This window comes from Anopheles funestus, chromosome 3RL, assembly GCF_943734845.2.
Source record: "Anopheles funestus chromosome 3RL, idAnoFuneDA-416_04, whole genome shotgun sequence".
NCBI lineage: Eukaryota > Metazoa > Arthropoda > Insecta > Diptera > Culicidae > Anopheles > Anopheles funestus.
Window position 1 is genome coordinate 6,785,152 of NC_064599.1, and position 19,381 is coordinate 6,804,532.

Here is a 19,381-nt window from a genome sequence, read left to right on the forward strand (position 1 = left end):
CTGCCGCTGAAGTGTATTAATAAAGATGGCTTGTTTTTGCCTTCTTCGTGCACAAAAACATTACCGGATTACAGGGGTGTTTGTTTGCGTTTTTTTTTTGTTACAGATTTCCCGATGCTAATGCATCATCCGAGCACGATGGGTGCGCGATAAAAACTTTTTTAATGGACTAAAAAAACAACAACTTGGAATGCATCACTTTCTAGACACTAGCACTAACACAAGAAGGTTGAAGAGCGATAGCTTAATAAGGGTTTTCACTCGTTTCGAAGCAAATCGAAGCCCTTGGAATTAGTGTGCTCGTTTAGGAGAAAATATAGTTTTTCCTTGGGTTGCACTCGCTTTTTTTTGCATTTGCTATTGAACGTCTTCTTGAAGCGATCTCAAACGCTTCAATTGAAAACTAGCTTCAAATCTTACTCAACATCAATGTTGTATCGCTCAATAATTTTGCCATTGAGTTAACCTTTTGTACACAAAATGAATGTAGCGGCGTACATTCACTGTTTGATATTGTTCAATATTTCGATTTCGATTAAGCACATCTCATACCATCTCAATACAACAAAAGAGTGGGAAGTTAATTATTGATTACCATCAACAGCACAGTGAATGGACCGACCGGTAACCATTATGCTGTTTGTCAACACTCGTAAAAGTTCTTGCTACATTTGATCGTTTCGCATGCCTTGGCCGAACGCAAACAAGCTGACGAGAGGAAAAGAAGGGTGAAGAAATCATGTCGTTGTTTGCGAAACATTTGAGTTTTGAAAATCGGAAAACTATTCCCCTCACTGATGCACTGATGCAATAGACTAATAATTTTTACTGGTAATGAAGAATAACGTTGCGGGAGATTCATTTCATATTACATCCTAATTAGAAGAGCTCTTTTATTTTGCGTAATTTTCACGGCTTCCAAATTCCACCCCTAAAGTTCATCCCTGTCGTTAGCAGCTTTTGTTGTGTTTTGTATCGTGTCCTCATTCTCGTCATACTCCCGAATATACCACTGCACCAGATAGAAAATAATAACCGCAAGCACGATGAATCGTAAATATATCCAAAAAATGGCACCCAAATGTCGACCGACGGTGCGCAACCGATCGTGTGGGATCATTCTAAAAAGAATTGCGTAGTAAAAATGTTTGCAACAATTATGCTCCAATCAACAAACTCAGACTTCGATGATAAGCTGCGAGAAATGCACAATTGTACAATTTTTCATTTCGATTGTTTTCTTTTTAATGATCACAGTCCAATGAGGTTACTTAGTAACAGGGCCGTTTTTTTCTTGCTTCCCCTTTCGCTACTCTCCCTCTCTCTTTCTCTCTCTCTCTCTCTCTCTCTCTCTCTCTCTCCATGCGTCCCGTTTGTACAGCTTCGATTTATGATCTCTTTTAATAAACCATATTATTGCATAATAAAAATCCGCCTGCACCCAATTCGCCACCGGGTGTCCAGCCAACGCTATTCCCTGCTTTTTTGTGTGTGTCGATGATCAGCTCCTAACCGACCATTGCCCTACCACAAGGTCTCTCCGTGTCGTTTGCTTCCCGATTCTTCGTTTCGTACTTCTTGCTCTTGCGTTCCCTGTTGCCTTGTACTAGCTCGGGTCAGATCGATGACGATGAGGTGGTGAGGTAAAGCATCGTCAACTGCTCTCCCTGTGTAGTTTGATCATATTTTGACCACCGGTCATGTGGTACCAGAGTGTGCCGTTGCGCTTATTATGCGGTTGTTACTTTGCATTTTCATTGCGCCCGATTTGTGCTGCCTGACCTGCCGATCGCCCATAACAAGCCCCTCGGTGAGTAGAGTTAGCTACGCCGCTCGACGGACTACGGTGTGCGTTTGTTTCACGCCAACCCTGTAACAGACACCACCGGTCGTATTATGTGGCTGCAGTGTGCTCACAGCATAAGAAGGAAAGCATTTTTTTTTCGGTGACCGATCGATGGGATAGCAAATGAAGGAAATGGTAAAGAAAGGTACAGCCGGGCGAACAAAACACTGCGTGGTTCAATCTTCACACTGGAAACTGGACCGTCCGACGGTAAGTGGAGCCCGCACCGTCTAGGACGGGGTTAAAGGGATTACGGAGCCACCGGCTGGATGATATAACCGATTCTTTAGCACTCTGTGCGCTACTAGAGGTCTGTAGTTTCGCTCTCTATTTACACCACCACCTTCAGCGAGTGAGCAATTGGTTGCATTGATTTTCCCCTAAAAACTGCACTGTGGGTGACAGGCGAACTATTGGTCCGTGTCACGATGTAGCTGCATCGTCAGCGCTTGAACGCATACATGCAAAACGCGGGTTCGTCGCTTGTGCACGCATTTGCGGCTTACGCACTGAAATACACCGTCTGGATTTTTTTAGTCTGCTTCGTATGTGTAACAAGTTTTGATGCGTTTTCATCGGATTATACAAACCTGTAGAAAAAAGTAGAAGAAAAAAAGGATTTGTTGAAGTTTGTTATTCGAAGAGGTATACGGTAATTTGCTTAATTTTTTTTAAGAAAACCATAATTTTTATTTAATTTTGACCTTTCATTATATGGGTTATAATTTACTTAACGGTTATTAAAATATTTCACAAAGCCTTCAGTACAAATCTCACTCAGTAACAAGATCGACAGCTAAAGGCCAGTTGTCTAATTTGTTTTCTTTTTTTTTTTTTTTTTTTTCTTGGCTTAACGACCTTACAGGTCACGCCGGCCATTTCTGGCTTACTAGACTTATTTTACCACGTAGCCGGATAGTCAGTCCTTGCTACGGGGGAACGATCCGGGTGGGATATGAACCCGGTCCGGCCGTGTGGACTGGCGCCGTTTATCACATGCACCACCGGACCGCCCCGATTTGTTTTCTTAGATATTTCAAATAAAGCTTCCGATACAAAATCGCACCGATAAACGCGTTACACATCACACAAAATAGTACAAAAATCCATAATTCAAATAATAATACTTTCTACCGTAACATAATCATTCATAATCTCGGCTGAACTAACGTGCAAAAAGCGAAAACAGTATTCATCACCTGCCACACAAAAATGCACACATCAAGTCGGAAAGCTGGCCCAACCACAACAAGTCAAAAGATTAATGCATCGCTCTTCTCCCCTTTTTTGCTCCACGACTCTTATCCCACCTTCATTGCAGCTCTCAACGTAGCTGCAACTGCGCGTAACTAATCAATAACTTGTAACAAATTGTTATTAATATTCCCTGCCATCCCATGTTGCCTCCTTCGAACCGAAGACGTCCAGAGACCCGGATCGCGAAGGTCTCCGGTGTGGTTTCTGCGGGATGTGTGTGAGATTTGCTAAAACGGTTGGTCTTTTTCTTCTATTTTGCTGCTTTTGTTAGCAAGATGTTTCGTTTCGTTCCGTGTAACTTGTATTTCCGGTCTGCAAAACACCGGGACATCTATTTGTGGGGTAGGATGGGTATAGGGGCATAGGTGGCGACTTAGCCCACAGCAAGGAAAAGCATAATACGAATGATCCGTAGGTATGTTGCGATGTGCAGCATACCAAACGCGACCGAGAGGCGGTGATGGTGGACGGTTTAAGTTGATATTGAGTGAGCGATGAAAGTAGCTACAAAAATCACACATACACCCCGGTGCACAAACACATGCGAACGGTTATAAAACGGTGGCCGTACAACCAAATTTCTGACACGATCGTGGATCGCGTGGAAAGTGAATTTAATGGGCGCTCTGCTGGGCTCTGTAGCAACTGGTTTATGTCTAGCGTTTCGACAGGTGTGTGTACGTAGGGTGGTAGTAGCTGCACCAGCATTAAAAAGTAACATCCACCACCTAAAACACACACACTAATCACGGTTGAAGCCGTTTGCTTGCCACAACCACCGAAGCGATCTTATTTTATTTACATTTCACCACTGCACCACGGCACGTTCGAAAGCGCATCGGGCCTGGTGTCTGTTTCAGGGTGAAATGTGCATTTCGTTAAATCCTATCCTCTTGAGATTAGCAAACGGCACAGGTAGAGGTGGCGATGCGAGAATAGTTGAGCAATTAAGCTGCCCAAGTGATCGCAGCATTTGTGGTTCGCGTCCGGTGCATGTTTATGCCGGAGTGTTTCCATGCTGCGGTTTATGATCGCTGCTAACACGCACCCGGCGAGGATCGTTACAGAGCTTACGCGCAGTTTTGTTTCGCGAGATTAATCAATGCTCTAATGCGAAAGTGCTTTTTTGCTGTTGTTTTTTGCTTTTTTGCTAATCCCCTCCTCTCACTTTGAGAGTGACGGATTCGGGTCAGATTAGTTGTCCGCGCTTTCAAGTCCCGCATGCCAGATTGCAAATGGTTGGTTTGCCGATATAGTTTAAGATTAGCTACGTGCACGAGAGGCTCACCAGAGTGAGATGAAAAGTGTGGGGTGATTTTAGGAAAATTTTGCTCAAATGGGGTGAAAATTATGAAAGATGGGTGATGATTTGGTTGCAAGTTGAGGAAGATTGTAAAGGGCATTAGTACATGCAAAAAAGAGCTTTTTAAACACGGAATCTCGTGATATAATACATATTTTTCATTCCATATTAGCAAAGGGAGTTGAGATAATTGTTACTGTGAATATTTTTTTATTTATTTTCCTTTTTTTTATACAGTGCGTTTTAAAAAACCCTTTACGATCGCTAGTTTCTTTGAGAATAAAACGCAAAATTAAAGATAAAATATAAAAGTTTAGAATCGGTACGTGCGCAAACTAAAATAAAGTCAAACAATGTAATAAAAATAAAGAAGCACAAAAAAAAGAAAGTAAACCACATAAAAAAAAACAAAAACAAACAAACAACTCCAAACAAATAGAACGCATAATAATTCACTAATGTGATTCAATAATTTGGATGGCATTTATCCCTTGTGTTAATGAAGCGATTCGAGCGTCTCCTTGATCCCCGGTTCACCGGATGACATTCACTAGAATGAGAGGTTGATGGTAAAAACACCAAAAAAGAAAAAAAAAACACAAAACCCACAACCCATCCTCCTTTCCTAACCTGGAAAAGGTGAAAGGCTGACCCGAAACAGTGCGGTGCGGTTGATGAAACAACAACTTACCACCACCAAACCGAACGACCAAATGTCAAGCACTGCAATCACGCACGTATCAAGGACGTCAAATGTTTCGCAGGATGTTTCATACTTGTCCATCGTTGTCATAGGTATCATACACGGTTGATAATACAGACAGACAGACAGGCACACACCGATAGGCTGAAGGTTTGTGGCGTAAAATAAATCACCACCGATTAACATACAGCGCGGTACAAAATGGACTACCTGACCTGAGGCCAGCGTTCTAATCCGATCACCTTGAGTGACGGGTCCATCTATCTAGCCGATGATGCAGATCTGACGGGAACCAGAAAATGGTGAACTAATCCGTTTGCATAATTAATACAAACAGATAGATAACTTCACTTGCGAAATCGGCGGCTTTTTTCTCTCCCCTAGTGAACAAGAACTGGTTGAGTCACTTTAATGGATCGCAATAATCATTAAAAACCAACCGTTCTAGAGCTTTTTTTTTTTGGGAAAAATGATTCGAAGATCAAGACCATAAACGTATCGCTACTAATGGAGCCATTGTGATGAAATGTTGGCACTTGATTTTCATCTCAAAACGGTTCATCTTCTCTACTCGATTGTGTTTCTCTCTCTCTCTCTCTCTCGATCCGTTCGCAGATAGATGGCGAATATTCATTAGAATTTCAAATATTGTTCCACTGTCGATCGAACAAGCGCTCGATCACGAAACGGAAGATGAATCAGTAAATGCAAAGTGATAGCATCCCATTTTAAAACCTTCACACACTCCATTAGAACAACTGCCTTACAAAACTGGTTTCAAACCGAACGGTTAATAAAAGCAAAACAAAACACACAAAAAAGACACACATGTCTATGCTTTGCAAAGCATCGGAAGAACCTATCTTGATTGGTTTTTATCTCAATTGTACGGGTGTTACATCGCTTCGAACGCCGTTCGGGTGGTCTTTGGGTGTACGGAGCGATTTGAATGTACCTTCATTTGTGATTCAAATTTTCTGTTTTGCCAACAATTGCAGTTATGTTTTTGCTTGTCTTTGTTCAATGTCTGAAAAACGTACAGAAATGTTACAGGTAGATTGTAGCTAAAGATGACAATGTTACGATCAACAATTGGCAAACCTTTTCTTAAGGGCTATTCAAGTTGATGAATTTTTTAAGGCGCCATTTTTGTTTTGTTTTAAACGTCAATGTTTCAGCGCAATTTTCACGTTTTGATGCACATAATCAAAAAAAAACGATCCTGTAGTTGTATTTATTAGATTAACGTCTATACTTTACTTTTCTCACTTAAAACGCAAACAAACACTGTCCTTCGTTTCACTTAAAGTACCCTGTGCGTGCTGGTGCGTGAAAGGAACCCCCAAAATGTTGACAATTTCACCCGAAGTTACAATCGCCACCCCGGGGGCAATTGAAACGCAAATCGAAAATCTGCATCAAATCGAAGGAAAAAGCAAATTGTCTAATAGCTGGACATGGCAACAAAATGGCTAAACAGCGATGACACTTGATCGGTCCAAAAACCCCCACACGATGTACAATGAACTCATCGTCATCAAGGGATTGAGAAGTTTTCAATATTTTCTCCAAATGTGCAATGTTCGATGGGTTTCATTTTATTGTATCCTCTTTTCGCTATTTCTAGCTTTTCCAATAGATATTCATAGAGCTCTAGCGAAGCGTTGTTGCATTAAAGTACTCTTCATGCGTATAGCGATCGTGTGCAAACTGCGAAGAGTTACTTTTAGAGAGAAACGCACCCTTTTGAAGCAAATGAACATAAGCGTACATAATTATTAGTGAAACGTTTAGTTTACCTCTTGTTGTGTCAGCATGCAATTTAGTCGATCGAGCAGCAGACTGCTTCACGTGGTGCTACGTGCCCAGTTCAGTTGATTTTTGCAGTGTTTTTTTTTTGTTTTTCTTCTGCCGAGTTTTCTTTGTGTAATCGTAAAACAAAAAGACAACCAACGCTGGTACAAATTCACTGTCAATCACATCGATAGGCGCGATCTTTATGGGAGAAAATACACTCCTATACCACTCTGTCACACAACAAACAAATGCGCACAGACACACATACACACATACACACAAACAATGGCGATCAATAGACGGCATCGGAAGCGCCAGATTATTCACCCCGGAAATTTCGTGAACCGGAAGGAAAAGTGTTGCCACCGCCGGTTGAAAACCGCAGCATGATCAAACGAACGATCCAAAACGAAGCAGATCAGCAACAACAATATTAACAAAAAATCGTACATACATACATACACACACACAAGCGCAAGAGTATATAAAGAAAGGGTAATATTTGGATGGATGTATTTTCTTTGCACAGATATAGAAACAATAAGCGGGCTGATCACTAGCAAACTTTGCGCACATATGATCGCACACCAACTTTAGGATCATCGCCCAAAACACGATCGATCGATCGGCGAAGGGGAATTTTTTCGTTCACTAATGCGTTCCCGCGTTCGAGACGTTTTTGTTCCATCATCAATTTACACGCACATTGTTTACCGGGAAGCACTAGGAACCAATAACCGATTGAAAAGCGCCACAAACAATAACAAAACGAAATAATCCCAATATTTCCAAACCAAAAAAAATAATCAAATGTTAAATCTAAGTGAAAACAACGATAACACAAACAGTGACACCAGCACACATACACGCAAACAAGACACACCAAACGATCCACACTCACACTCACGGTTGGCAAACACTAGCGAAAGACGGGATGGGGTGCACCGATCGCGAAAGCAAGTCTCACGGGTCTGTGCTCACACATCGAGCGCTGCTGGAAAACTGAACGCCCCGTCAAGCGACGAACGGCGAAATTCGTACGGCAAGGCACCGCGAACTCAAAACCCGAAACGTGCTCGTCGTCGTCGTCGTCGTCGACGGTCGTGGTTATGAAACGCAGGCTACCACGGCTTTGGCTGGTTGGTATGGTGGCATAAACTCCCCCCAAACCGTAGCATGGTGGTGTGTGCGCGTACACGACCGATAGCCATACCAACACACAAAAACCAGCCAGATTGGCTTCCTTCGCGCCAGGAGAGGGAAACTGGTGCGGATTGTTGGAATTGGTTTTAAAATTAGCCTCCCTTCCTAACTGTCCACCGCTGTTACCGTCGGTTGCCGTTTCACGGTTGTCCAAGAAGACGGTGGCGATGCGTTCGAAAGTCTTGTCTTGCACGCACTTGCAGTACAGTACCACCTTTGGACGGTGCGGAATAGAACAACCTGGAATGGTCGATTTTATTTTTTTGTATGCTAACACTTTGCTATTGAAACCAAGATGAGTGTATTATTTTATAATAAAATTCATCGTCTGGGTCATTGCTAGTAATAGCATATAAAATGACTACTAATAAGTATAAAACCTTATTATAAAATAAAGTAAAACTATAAAGAACTCTAACCAAACCAAGAATGCATGTCATAGATGTAAAATATAAGAAAAAAATGCGTAAAACTTGGAAGTATTTTATTGAAAGTAAAAGCAATTACTAAGCATTTTATGCTTGAAAATTAATAAAACAAAACTTTCCTTATAGTAGAAGAATTCTTAAAAAACAAATTAATATCTTACTGGAAAACGTAAGTTCCATATAAAACATGCTCATAAGAGTTACAAAAAAATCAGCAATTATAATGTTGTCCCTACAGTTGATCATAATTAATAGAAAAACGAGTAATTTAATGCTCTTGTCGGAATCGATCCTTATATACCAATGGCAAGATCTTCATGGACAGGCCAAGGTATCGTACGTCTGGCATATCAGGTTCGGATGTAACATTTACGTACATCACTCAATGGGTGACACGCACGCGGCATTAAAACGGCCCAAAATCCCACATTCGAAGCAAACAATACATTCGAACCACCGATGAACGAAACGGCCAATCTTCGCAGTCAGGGTGTCCCTCTCCCCCTGCACGAACTTCGCACGCATGTCCACCACCCGTAACTGCATTTGGTACGGTAGGTAAGAGTTGATTTGGCTCAAGGAAAACAAATATCGGTTTGTTCGACCAGTTTCCGACTGCGAGCTACTGCGGTGCAGCCGCGGAGAAGCCTCAACTAATGGTGTTAAACTGCTCCTTCGGGTGGCACCACAACCACACGTGCAAAGGTTGATGATTAGCAAACCTGCTCCAAACGACAAACACCTGCCACAATGCCTCCCCCTTCCTTTATACTGGGCGGTGTTGGTTTGGGATGGAAAGCGGCAATGTACAACGGTGATGGCATTTTTCCGTCCCTCCAAACTGCTCCAAGCGAGAAGAATTGTTGGAGTGTGTGTGCTTTTTTTTTAGAGGATCAACATGTGCGCTGTAACCGAAGGCCAACGTACCGTCTTCTGCACGATGATAGATTGGCGATTGCAGAGTGCGTGTGTAGACAAGAAAATGGTCCACCGGATACACAGACCTAATGGTCACGCCAAGCTGCCGTTAGCCGTTTATCACTGTGATTCCATGTTGTTTTTGTTATCGGCACTGCTTGGACGGTATATTGAATTTCATTGGACGAAATCGTTCAAATAAATATGGCAATTAGTGGCCGGCTTGCAACACCTCCACCGACACCCGGAGTTGAATGATTCATGTTGGACAAACTAAATGAAATTTGAAGGCAATTTTAAGCTGTTAAAACTAATTTTGCTTCGCATTGTTATGTGTGATACACGTTTGATGTATAAAGAAATGAGGTATATATTAATCACTGATTTTATGATAAAACTCTCGCAACGATCTCAGTGGCACGAACGAAGTAAAAACTTAGCTGCCCTGTTCGAGCGTGCAGGACATAATATTCGCATTCAAATGACCGTCTGACATTCACGCGGTTGAAATTGAGCAACTGTGGACAACACACCAAAACCCATCGTCTACCGGTGGCCACTCATCAATCGGCAAGCTAATCATCCCGGTGGCAAACGTATCGAAAAGGAGCTTCTACTTGTTTGTCACCTTGGAATGTGTGACATCTGTTGAGGACGGAAAACAACACATTTTAGGGTATTTAGCGTAACATTGCCTAGAAGAGGATGTCCATTGTGTAATATGTTATAGTTATTAATTTTGAAAAATCTCCCATGCCTTAATCAATTATGGGAATGTTATTCCATTTTAGTGTAGTTTGTATTATGAATACATCTGTCTGTTAAACTTACCGAAACTGACTTCATTCGCCTTATTTGTGGGTTTACGGTTTGATCACAGGATTTGCTGTTAGGATTGAGATGCGCAAAAAGATACAACCAGTTAGCAAATTAACATCATTTGAAAAATATTTTGTGTACTTATTTATTATTATATATTCACCTCATATACACATTATGTTAAAGCAAAAATTCAGCAAGTTTTTACACTGTTTTTATAAAATTTTCTGTGAGATTCGATCAGCGATAACCAAACTTGCACTAAAACGATCTAAATTGTGCAAATCTAAAATGTTTGTTATTGTTATGATCAGCTGATTTGACATGTGTACAGCCGGCAGCTTTGACAAGCGATCATCGACCAATCTGGGCTGTCAACATTAACAACAGAACAGCAAAATTGTACAACAAATATCCCGAAAACAGGCTCACCATGGCTGGAATTATACGTTCTACGCAAGTAGGAAGGAAAGTGGTGGGATTCCTATCCAAAACATCTGTGGTAAGAAAAATCTCTCCTAACTGTGAACCGATTTCAGTGCAAATGTGTCCGATTAACTTCAGTGTTACGTGACGTCCGTACCGGGTGTCGTCTACCAAGCGAATGTTGTTTACAGACCACATATTTTCAAAGGAAATTTATTCCATAAACATCAAATACTTTCAGGACCTCAACAACGTCCGGTTTGCCAGCTCGAACCGCGTTAAGCGCATCAAAAAGCCAGAAATTACTAATCGAGATGCGAACCAGGCTAAAGCGGCAGCAATGCGTGCGGAAGTAGAGGAACAGAGTGTACTGTATGAAGGCAAACGATTTGAATCGGCAGCACAATCGCTTTCTGCAAGAGGGTAGGTAAACTCTATTCCAAAGGTTATACACCAGTATAATTTAACGAGTGTCATTTAATTACAGGTACCTACGTGCAATAAAACCCTACACACCCCCAGAAAATGCCAGTGAGCAGGTGCTAAAGATTGCTAAGGAAAATAAACTGAACGACACCAAGCAGTCGTTCGCTGGGATGGAGCAAAAATTTGCTTTCTTGTCTGCCTGCGGCAAAACGTTCGGACATTGGGTACCCAACTCAATGCTGCACGAATTGCAAACTGTCGGTAAGATTGTCCACTCTTCGTACTATGTAGAATATCTCTTTTTATCTGTACATCGCACTTTATTCTATTATTGTGTCTTTTAGGTGATGCAATTGTATTCTATCAAACACCGATCGACACTAGACTTCCGCTAGATGCGATAAGTTCCGTAGAGTTGCCGGAAAACTTGTACATTCAGCAAGATTACATACGTTTCCATCCTGAAACGGACATAATGTTCGGTGGAAAATCGGCTTTCCCCAAGAGCTCGACCGTTGTGACTGGACTGAAGTACAAACAGAAATATCGTGGCCATGAGGCAAAGAAATCTTGGCCGTAACGTAACGACACCTCGCTTTCCGGGATTGTATTGTAGGCTTCGATAGCATGTTAAAATAAACTAACCTGTATGGATATATTCGGCTCATTGATTATTTTTCAACATCAGTGTGCATCAAAGTGAATCCTCATTTAATCGAAAATGCATATGCAACACACAAAAAAACTGCAGTAGTGTGCGTGTAAAACAATAGCATCGTCACGGGATAGGTGAGATGCACCGCTGTCAAAAGTATGCAGGGGTTTTCAGAAGATTTCACAAATCCTTCAACAATAATTTTGGCTGAATGATAAACAATAAATTAAAAATCAAAATTAAGGGTGCTATTACTACTTCATTCAGTAGTGTTTTGATAAATGTGTCGCTTTTACGATATCTTCAGAGCAAGCTTCAAATTCGTTTTGGAGTTTAGAACGTTTGGTGAAGTCTTTGTAAAAACGGACCCTCCAACCCTGCAATATTGATTTGTTGACATTTTATTACAAACAAACGCCTAGTAGCTCGTGAAAATGGAAATGGACGAAAAGTGTCGATTGTGTTTGATTCAACTAGCGGAGCACAAAACAAAGGCCTCGATCGAAGAGGATCAATTTAGTATAAAACTTAAAACACTCTTCAGTTTTCCGGTACGTAAAATATTTAAACTTATTTCTAAACGAATTGCCCAGAGCGTTTGTGCATTGAACAGATTCAATCAAATAATGTGCAATTCCGTTTACCGTATTGTAGATCACATCAATCGAAACATTTCCCTCGTCCGTGTGCGTACAGTGCGAGGAAAAAGTGATTGATTTTCATTCCTACCATGAGCTGGTTAAGAACAACCAGGATCAGCTGTGGGCCACACAGCAACACAAATGTTTCGTGGAAATCAAGGAAGAACCATCCCAGAGCATAGATTATGATGTATTCGAGTTGCCGTTTGAGGATGCAGAACCTAATAAGGAAACACAGTCAAAAGATACCTATAAAACGGAAAAGCCTACCAACAGCGAGGATGATAACAGTCTCGATAGCGAGCTGGACGAGGAGAAGTACGAGGATGATACGAGGAAGTATGAGGATGACGATTCTGCCAGCAGTGTGGGGAATAAATCAGAAGAAAGTGAATATGAAGAGAACAAACCATTGCAAAGTGTGCGGACGGGGAGGATTAAATCGATACGATTGGCACAGAAACGTAGAGGTCGTCCGCGAAAGAATGACGCGAAGCAAGGAACAGCCCAGCCCAAGAAAAATTCCACGACGCGAAGGTGCCAGCCGACGGAGGAAACCAACAAGCGCTTACAGGAATTCTACGACATGAAGTGTGAGCTTTGTGAGGAGAAGCTGGAATCCTTCACGGCACTAAAGAATCACTACTTCAAACAGCACGGTGTGCAAGGTTACATCAAATGCTGCGGGCGTACATTTCACAGTCGCTACCGGTTGCTGGAACACGTGTCCTACCACGTTGGCGCGAGCATGGTTCGGTGTGACATTTGTAACAAAAGTTTCAGTAGTCGTAGCTACCTGTTGGTGCATAAGAGTCGGAAACATGGTCAAGCGGAAGATCGACCCTACAAGTGTACCCAATGCCACCAATCGTACGCGATGGAATGTCACCTGAAGGCGCACATTGTGTCACACGTGCGTGTGAACTGTACGATCTGTGGAAAGGAACTGGCCAGCGCCCTTTCTCTCCGCACGCACATGATAAACATGCACGCGAAGCGGGAAAATCACATTTGCGATAGCTGCGGAAGAGAGTTCAGAAGCCGGCAAGCATTTGAGCGCCACGTAAAACTACACAAGGGGTTGGAAGTATCGGAGCAGGTTCAGTGTGAGATGTGCTTGAAGTGGCTTAACAGCAAACGAGCATTGAAGATGCACGTTAAGCTAATACACATGGAAGCGGGCCAGACGTTCCAGTGCGATATATGCGCGCAACGGTGTCCCAACAGTAGGGCTCTTGCGAGCCATAAGCAGCGTGTACACGTGGAAGAGCGCTTTAAGTGTGAAGAGTGTGGCAAACTATTCAAACGGCAACTTTATCTGAAGGAGCACGTGGCAGCATTACACACCCGTAAGCCGCTCTACTCATGCGAGGTGTGTGGCGCCACGTTCAATTCGAACGCTAACAAGTATTCGCATCGGAAGAATAAGCATCCGGTCGAATGGGAAGCACGCCGGAAGCAACAGTTGCAGCAGCAACAAGAACAATTGCAGCAGCATCTGCAAGGTCTGGAAGATCAGGAACAAAAGGTTATCGTAGAAATGGTTTAATGTAGGGGATTTATCTCTATTTAACATTTGGCTTCTTTCGGGTGGTGACCGGGCCGGTTCCGTGCTGCAAAGACGGGACCAGTATGAAAACCCGGATGTAGGACTAACTATCCAGTTATGGAAAAATAAAGTCAAAGAAAACCAGAAACGGTAGACTAAGACATCTTGAGGTTTTGTAGCGCCACAAAAGTAGAAAGAAGAAAGTTTAGATGGTTCAATACGCACGTTTTTCTTCCATCAAATGGTTGAACAATTTGTGCTGCAGTCGACCTATGTGTAAATTTCCTTTTTGAACTGGAACTTGAAACCCAGTTCTTTAAAGAAGAAGACGATATACTACGATGTGCTCTATGAGATGAAGCCATAATTCGGACGAGTTGAAGATTGAACTAGTTCGAACATACAACTTAGCATTTTTTATTTCACTAACGCACACGTCCACGAATGGCTTTTACCATAATCACAAATGCGTGCATTTTTTCTTATTTAAAAACGAAAGGTTTTTAAATAACATTTTTTTGCACTGATTAATAATAAACACAAAGTCCTGAGTTGAAATTACAAATAAACACATTACAATGGTAAGGAATATAAATAAAACTATGGATCATACACCAAATGATGCAATAGCAAAACAACTGTCTCCTTACTTGGTTGGTACGATTTGGTTTCGTTGCATGTAATGACCATTGTTCAAAGAAGATCTTTTCACTAAAAGATGTCCATGCTTCTGTAGAATATACTTTAATAAGGAATTTCGGCCCAACGAACTAACGAGATCGATTCACGATCTGCTTTGGTCATCGTGGTTTTAGATTTTGTGTGCGTAGCAAATCAACCTGCAGTAGGGCTCGTTCCAAGTTCTCCATCCATCAGAGAACCTTGCCTACCATCTGAAATTATTTCGATATCATCTATCAGGTGTTCCATCCTATCAGATGGGTATTCATTTTCTTCACAGCACTCATTCCATTCAAGCCGTGACGGAGCCTTTTCATATCTCATCTCTTCCGAAACGTTTACCGTCCGATTTTCGCACTAGCGCAAAATAATTTTCGTCCGCTATGGAGCATCCTTTTTGGTAACCTAATCTGCCCAGACACAGTCAACACTTTTCATGCATTTTAATCGCCGGCATTTGATTGTACATTTGTAAGCTCTGCTGTTCACCTCTACCGTCGTATTATTGTTTTTCTACTCGTTCTCTAGTGTGACATTCGCTTTGGCATGCTACGATTGTTTCAATGTTGATATAATTCAAAGAGCATTCAGTTAACCCTTGAGTTAGCTGAAATATTTCATTCTGCACCAGCGGGATGTGTTTTTTTGTAATTCTAGCGATTTACATTGTAATCTAACACAATGTTTGGTAATATGAATGAAATTACTACAAATCTTTATCGGTACGGTGAAAAAACCTTTTATTAAGTTTATGGCTAAAAAGCGGAACATTCGCATATCACTTCCATATACCTTAGACCGAGAGAAGTGCCTACCTGTACAGGTAGTTGCCTTTACAATCTAATGGTTCAACCAAAATATATTTGCTTAAGAACTATACCTTAATCCGACCTATCTGACCTGCCAGACCACAAGCGAACACATGATGCCGATCAATTTTTACTCATCTTCTTCAACAACCTCATACGCTTGTGCGCTTCCCACTCTTCCGGATGTTTATTCTTTCGGTGCGTAAAATGATTTGCATGGGAGTTAAACTTCATGCCACAGTACTCGCACGTGTACAGTGGAACGTTCGTGTGCGATGCAATATGCTCGCGCAGATAAAGCTTTCGCTTGAAGCGCTTCCCGCAGTGTTCACACTCGTGTTTCTCCTGCACGTGTACCCGTTGCTTGTGGTACGCTAGCGCCCGACTATTCGGACTCTCGTGTGGACATATATCGCACCGAAATACCTGGCCCTGCTCATTGTGCAGAAAGCGAACGTGCTTGTTCAGATTGTACTTCCCATTGAACCACTTCTGGCAGTACGAACACTGCATCCGTTCGATCGGCTCCAGTCCCAAATGTTCCTTGATGTGTCGATCCATGGCTGCCTTCGTGCGGAACATTTTACCGCAAGTCGCACAGATATGGTTACTGTCGTCGTTGTGCATCTGGGTGATGTGTACTTTGAGCGCGTAATTACTAGACAGGACCTTCTTGCAAATGCTACATTCCGCCTGCACATGCATCAGCTGATGCGATCGTAGTAAATACTGCTTCGGGTAAGACAAACCACACTTATTGCACTTGAAAGGCCGTTCTTCCTCGGTGCCATGGCTTTTGGCCATGTGCAAACCCAAATAACGCTTCGTTTTGTAGCTTCGATTGCACAATTCACACCTTATCGTTCCTCGGTGTACGGCAATGTGATCTAGCAGCGTGTAGCGATGATAAAACTGCTTGTTACAGCATCGTATATACCCGCGGGTTTCGTGCACCAGCTGGTAATGATCCTGAAGCTGCACAAAATTATCCAACAGTATGGAACATATTTCGCACTCGAGCGTATAAAACTCCTTTATCTTTTCATCCTTCTCTTGCAACCGAGCCTGATGGTTTCCGTCCGATCGGCGCCTAGTTTCCCTGTGATTGGTATTCCTGTCACCTTCATTCCTTCTACGACGACGGCCCCTTCTGGTGGGTGTTATGGCATCTTCATCGGAAGTACATTCCGAATCCGGTTCCGATTCGGGAGAAACGCTTCCACTAAATTCTTCCTTCACATCGACACACTCTATACCTAAGAGCGGTTCTTCCGCAGCTTCCCCTTGGAGAATTTCAATCTTGAACTCTGGTTCTACTTTTATACTCCGGTCGGCTACGGGCGCTTCCTCTATGCTCGATAGCGATCTTAGCTGTTGCTGATTGGCTTGTACCTGCAGGCTGTACATGTAAAACTCCGAAACGGTCGTTTCGCACTGTGGGCATACCTGTTCCGAAAGGTCGTCTTCTGAAGGAATCTGTAAAAGAATGTTTCCATTATCAAACTCATCTCGCTTGTTTACAAAACAGATTAGTTCTACCGCAAATAAAAACACATGTTTCAGTTTCCGTCGAAAAGATTCGTCCGTTATCGCTGTGGCTACTGCACATTCCACCTCTTCTAAACACAAGCGACACTTTTCATTCATTTTCAAAAGAAAATTATTAACCCCACTGGGTTCGTTGCAATTGCACCCAAACAAAACCACCAATTTATAGATGCAGTTGTCAAATGCTCAAAAACACATCAACGATACACACAGTGCTTGACCAAATTTAAGCTGCACGCAATATCCGTTCTGTGCCAGGTATGTCAAACTTAACGCACAGGTTGTTAAACATTAGTATAAAATCTAGTATAAAATACATTAAATAAGTGATGTTTATTGTATATCATCATGGATCGGTCCCAGAACATAGTCGTTATCGCGTGGAGTTGACAACATGCCCATTCTAAATTTATCTCGCCGCCGCAGTCCATTCAGCGAAGGACTGACTATCGATAAAGCCAAACCATATACAGGCAACCGGCAAGCGAAAGGCAAGGCGAGACCACGGTTAATAAGAAGAAGACTTGTAGCTACACTCCCTAAGAGACATCCTCTTTCTTCAGCTCACTATCGGGTGCCTTACGCTGGGCCTCTAAAAATGCCTGCCTCCGTGCCTGATATTCCTCGGGATGTTTGATCTTTCGATGGTTGTAACAATTAGCGTTTGAGTTAAACTTGGCATCACAAATACCGCACTCGTACAATGGCTGCCCAGTGTGCGAAGCAATATGTTCTCGCAGATACAGTTTGCGCTTGAACCGTTTGCCGCAGAGCTCACATTCGAAACGTTCCACCACGTGCACTCGCTTCTTGTGATCCAGCAAAGCGCGGCTGTTGGGGCTTTCGTGCGGACACAGATCGCAGCGGAATACTTGGCCACCCTCGAGGTGCATAAATCGGATGTGCTTGCGCAGATTGTACTTCCCCTGGAACCATCGTTGACACACGTGGCACTGCACCTTCTGAACCACATCCACGCCCATGTGCTCGTTGATGTGTCGCTCCATCGCCTGCTTTGTGCGGAATTCTTTACCACACACGTCACATATTTGGTTGCTATCGCTACCGTGCATATGTGTAACGTGCGTCTTCAACGCATATTTTGACGATACGACTTTGTCACAGATCGGACACTTTTCCGACAGGTGGTTTGCCTGGTGTGCCTTCAGTAGGTGCTCTTTATGGAACGACTGGTGACACTTGCCGCACTTGAACGGCCGATCCTCCTCACGACTGTGGCTTTTCATCATGTGTAGTGCAAGGTAGCGGCTGCTTTTGTAGCTCTTCTGACACACCTCGCACTTGATCGTACCCTGGTGTGCGGCGATATGATCCAGAAGTTGAAAACGTCGATAGAACAACTTTTCACAACAGCGTATGTAGCCCTTGGTGCCATGCTCACGCCTATAGTGCACCTGTAGATAGGAAAAGTTCTCCATGGGCAGCGAACAAATTTCGCACTGAAATTTGAAAAACTCCTGTATCCGCTTATCATTCTCAATCTGTTTCGCAAGCTCTTCCGGTTCCAGCTTGTCTGATTGTTTTTCCGTTTTGAATACCCGTTCTTTTTTCTTTAGCGATTGTTTACTTTTCACCATCCGACGGTGTCGTCGCTCTGGAATTTTCAAGGTACCATCCTTGGGATCCACTTTGGGTACGAAATCCTCATCATCGTCCTCTTCGTCGATGTCTTCCTCGAATACATCACTAACTTCCTCAACGGCGTCGAGTCGCTTTCGCTTAGGAGGTTTAGGTGTAACGATTAGGTCCTGTTCGCATTCGACTTGCTCTTCCTGCGCTTCCTCAATTTCTGCATCGTAGAAATCTTCCTCTTCAGGGGCTTCAATTTTCACCTCCTCAAATGGATGAAATTTTTGCTCCTTAACATGTAGCCTCAACTGTTCCTGATTCAACTGTACTCGCTGGCTGTAGGTGTGAAAATCCGACACAATTGTGAGACATTCGTGACAAGCCTGCTCCGGCAGCATATCTCCCGGTAGTATCTGCAAGAAAGGAAGCTTCTATCAAAGATGCTGGGCTAGCGGGCTCAAACACAAACATCCGTCTCAAATCTAAACGCACCGGAAACTTGAATACATTTTCCAGCTTTGCGCCAAATTCTTCATCTGTGATTGCTGTTGTGCTGGCGGAATCGAAACATTTCAGGCACAGGCGACACTTTTCATAAATTGCTTCGATTTCGGACGATTTTCCTGGTTCTATCTTGAACATTTCGAACTGATTTGTTGTTTTCTTTTGTTGATACGCTCGTACACAATGGATTCATAAGGCTGTTTCTGTCAACGTGCTGTCAAACCGCGTACAGTGCAAGACAAATTGTGCTAATAGCAATTCAATGATGCAGTAGCAAA

At 42.7% G+C, this 19,381-nt stretch overlaps 4 protein-coding genes across 12 annotated transcripts in view; 2 read left to right on the forward strand and 2 right to left on the reverse strand.

Annotated features, from left to right (window-relative positions):
- The window catches only part of LOC125771101 (msx2-interacting protein-like), a 35,294-nt gene extending 24,754 nt beyond the window's left edge, over positions 1 to 10,540 (reverse strand). For 3 of the 9 annotated variants that reach the window (XM_049441359.1, XM_049441353.1, XM_049441354.1), the window contains exon 1: positions 7,814 to 7,972. The gene's annotated coding sequence lies outside the window, so the exon portion shown is untranslated. Of the gene's footprint in view, positions 1 to 6,908; positions 7,632 to 7,772; positions 7,973 to 10,286; positions 10,342 to 10,437 lie in introns of those variants that run through there. The other 6 variants (XM_049441360.1, XM_049441355.1, XM_049441358.1 and 3 more) reach the window with 4 other exon arrangements.
- Positions 10,541 to 10,614: 74 nt separating this feature from the next.
- Positions 10,615 to 11,782, forward strand: LOC125771102 (39S ribosomal protein L50, mitochondrial). Its single transcript, XM_049441361.1, has 4 exons — positions 10,615 to 10,776; positions 10,942 to 11,123; positions 11,188 to 11,387; positions 11,471 to 11,782. The coding sequence occupies exons 1-4, from the start codon at positions 10,708 to 10,710 to the stop codon at positions 11,704 to 11,706; spliced, it is 687 nt and encodes a 228-aa protein (XP_049297318.1). The 5' UTR covers positions 10,615 to 10,707; the 3' UTR covers positions 11,707 to 11,782.
- A 319-nt stretch (positions 11,783 to 12,101) lies between these two features.
- On the forward strand, positions 12,102 to 14,124 carry LOC125771073 (transcription factor grauzone-like). The gene is made up of 2 exons (XM_049441279.1): positions 12,102 to 12,332; positions 12,436 to 14,124. The coding sequence occupies exons 1-2, from the start codon at positions 12,216 to 12,218 to the stop codon at positions 13,969 to 13,971; spliced, it is 1,653 nt and encodes a 550-aa protein (XP_049297236.1). The 5' UTR covers positions 12,102 to 12,215; the 3' UTR covers positions 13,972 to 14,124.
- Positions 14,125 to 15,367: 1,243 nt separating this feature from the next.
- Positions 15,368 to 19,353, reverse strand: LOC125772219 (transcription factor grauzone-like). The gene is made up of 5 exons (XM_049443685.1): positions 19,092 to 19,353; positions 17,558 to 19,012; positions 17,247 to 17,277; positions 17,001 to 17,194; positions 15,368 to 16,937 (listed from the first exon to the last, which is right to left on the reverse strand). Exons 1-5 carry the CDS (start codon positions 19,239 to 19,241, stop codon positions 15,585 to 15,587), a joined length of 3,183 nt encoding a protein of 1,060 aa, XP_049299642.1. The 5' UTR covers positions 19,242 to 19,353; the 3' UTR covers positions 15,368 to 15,584.
- Between the last annotated feature and the right edge of the window lie 28 nt (positions 19,354 to 19,381).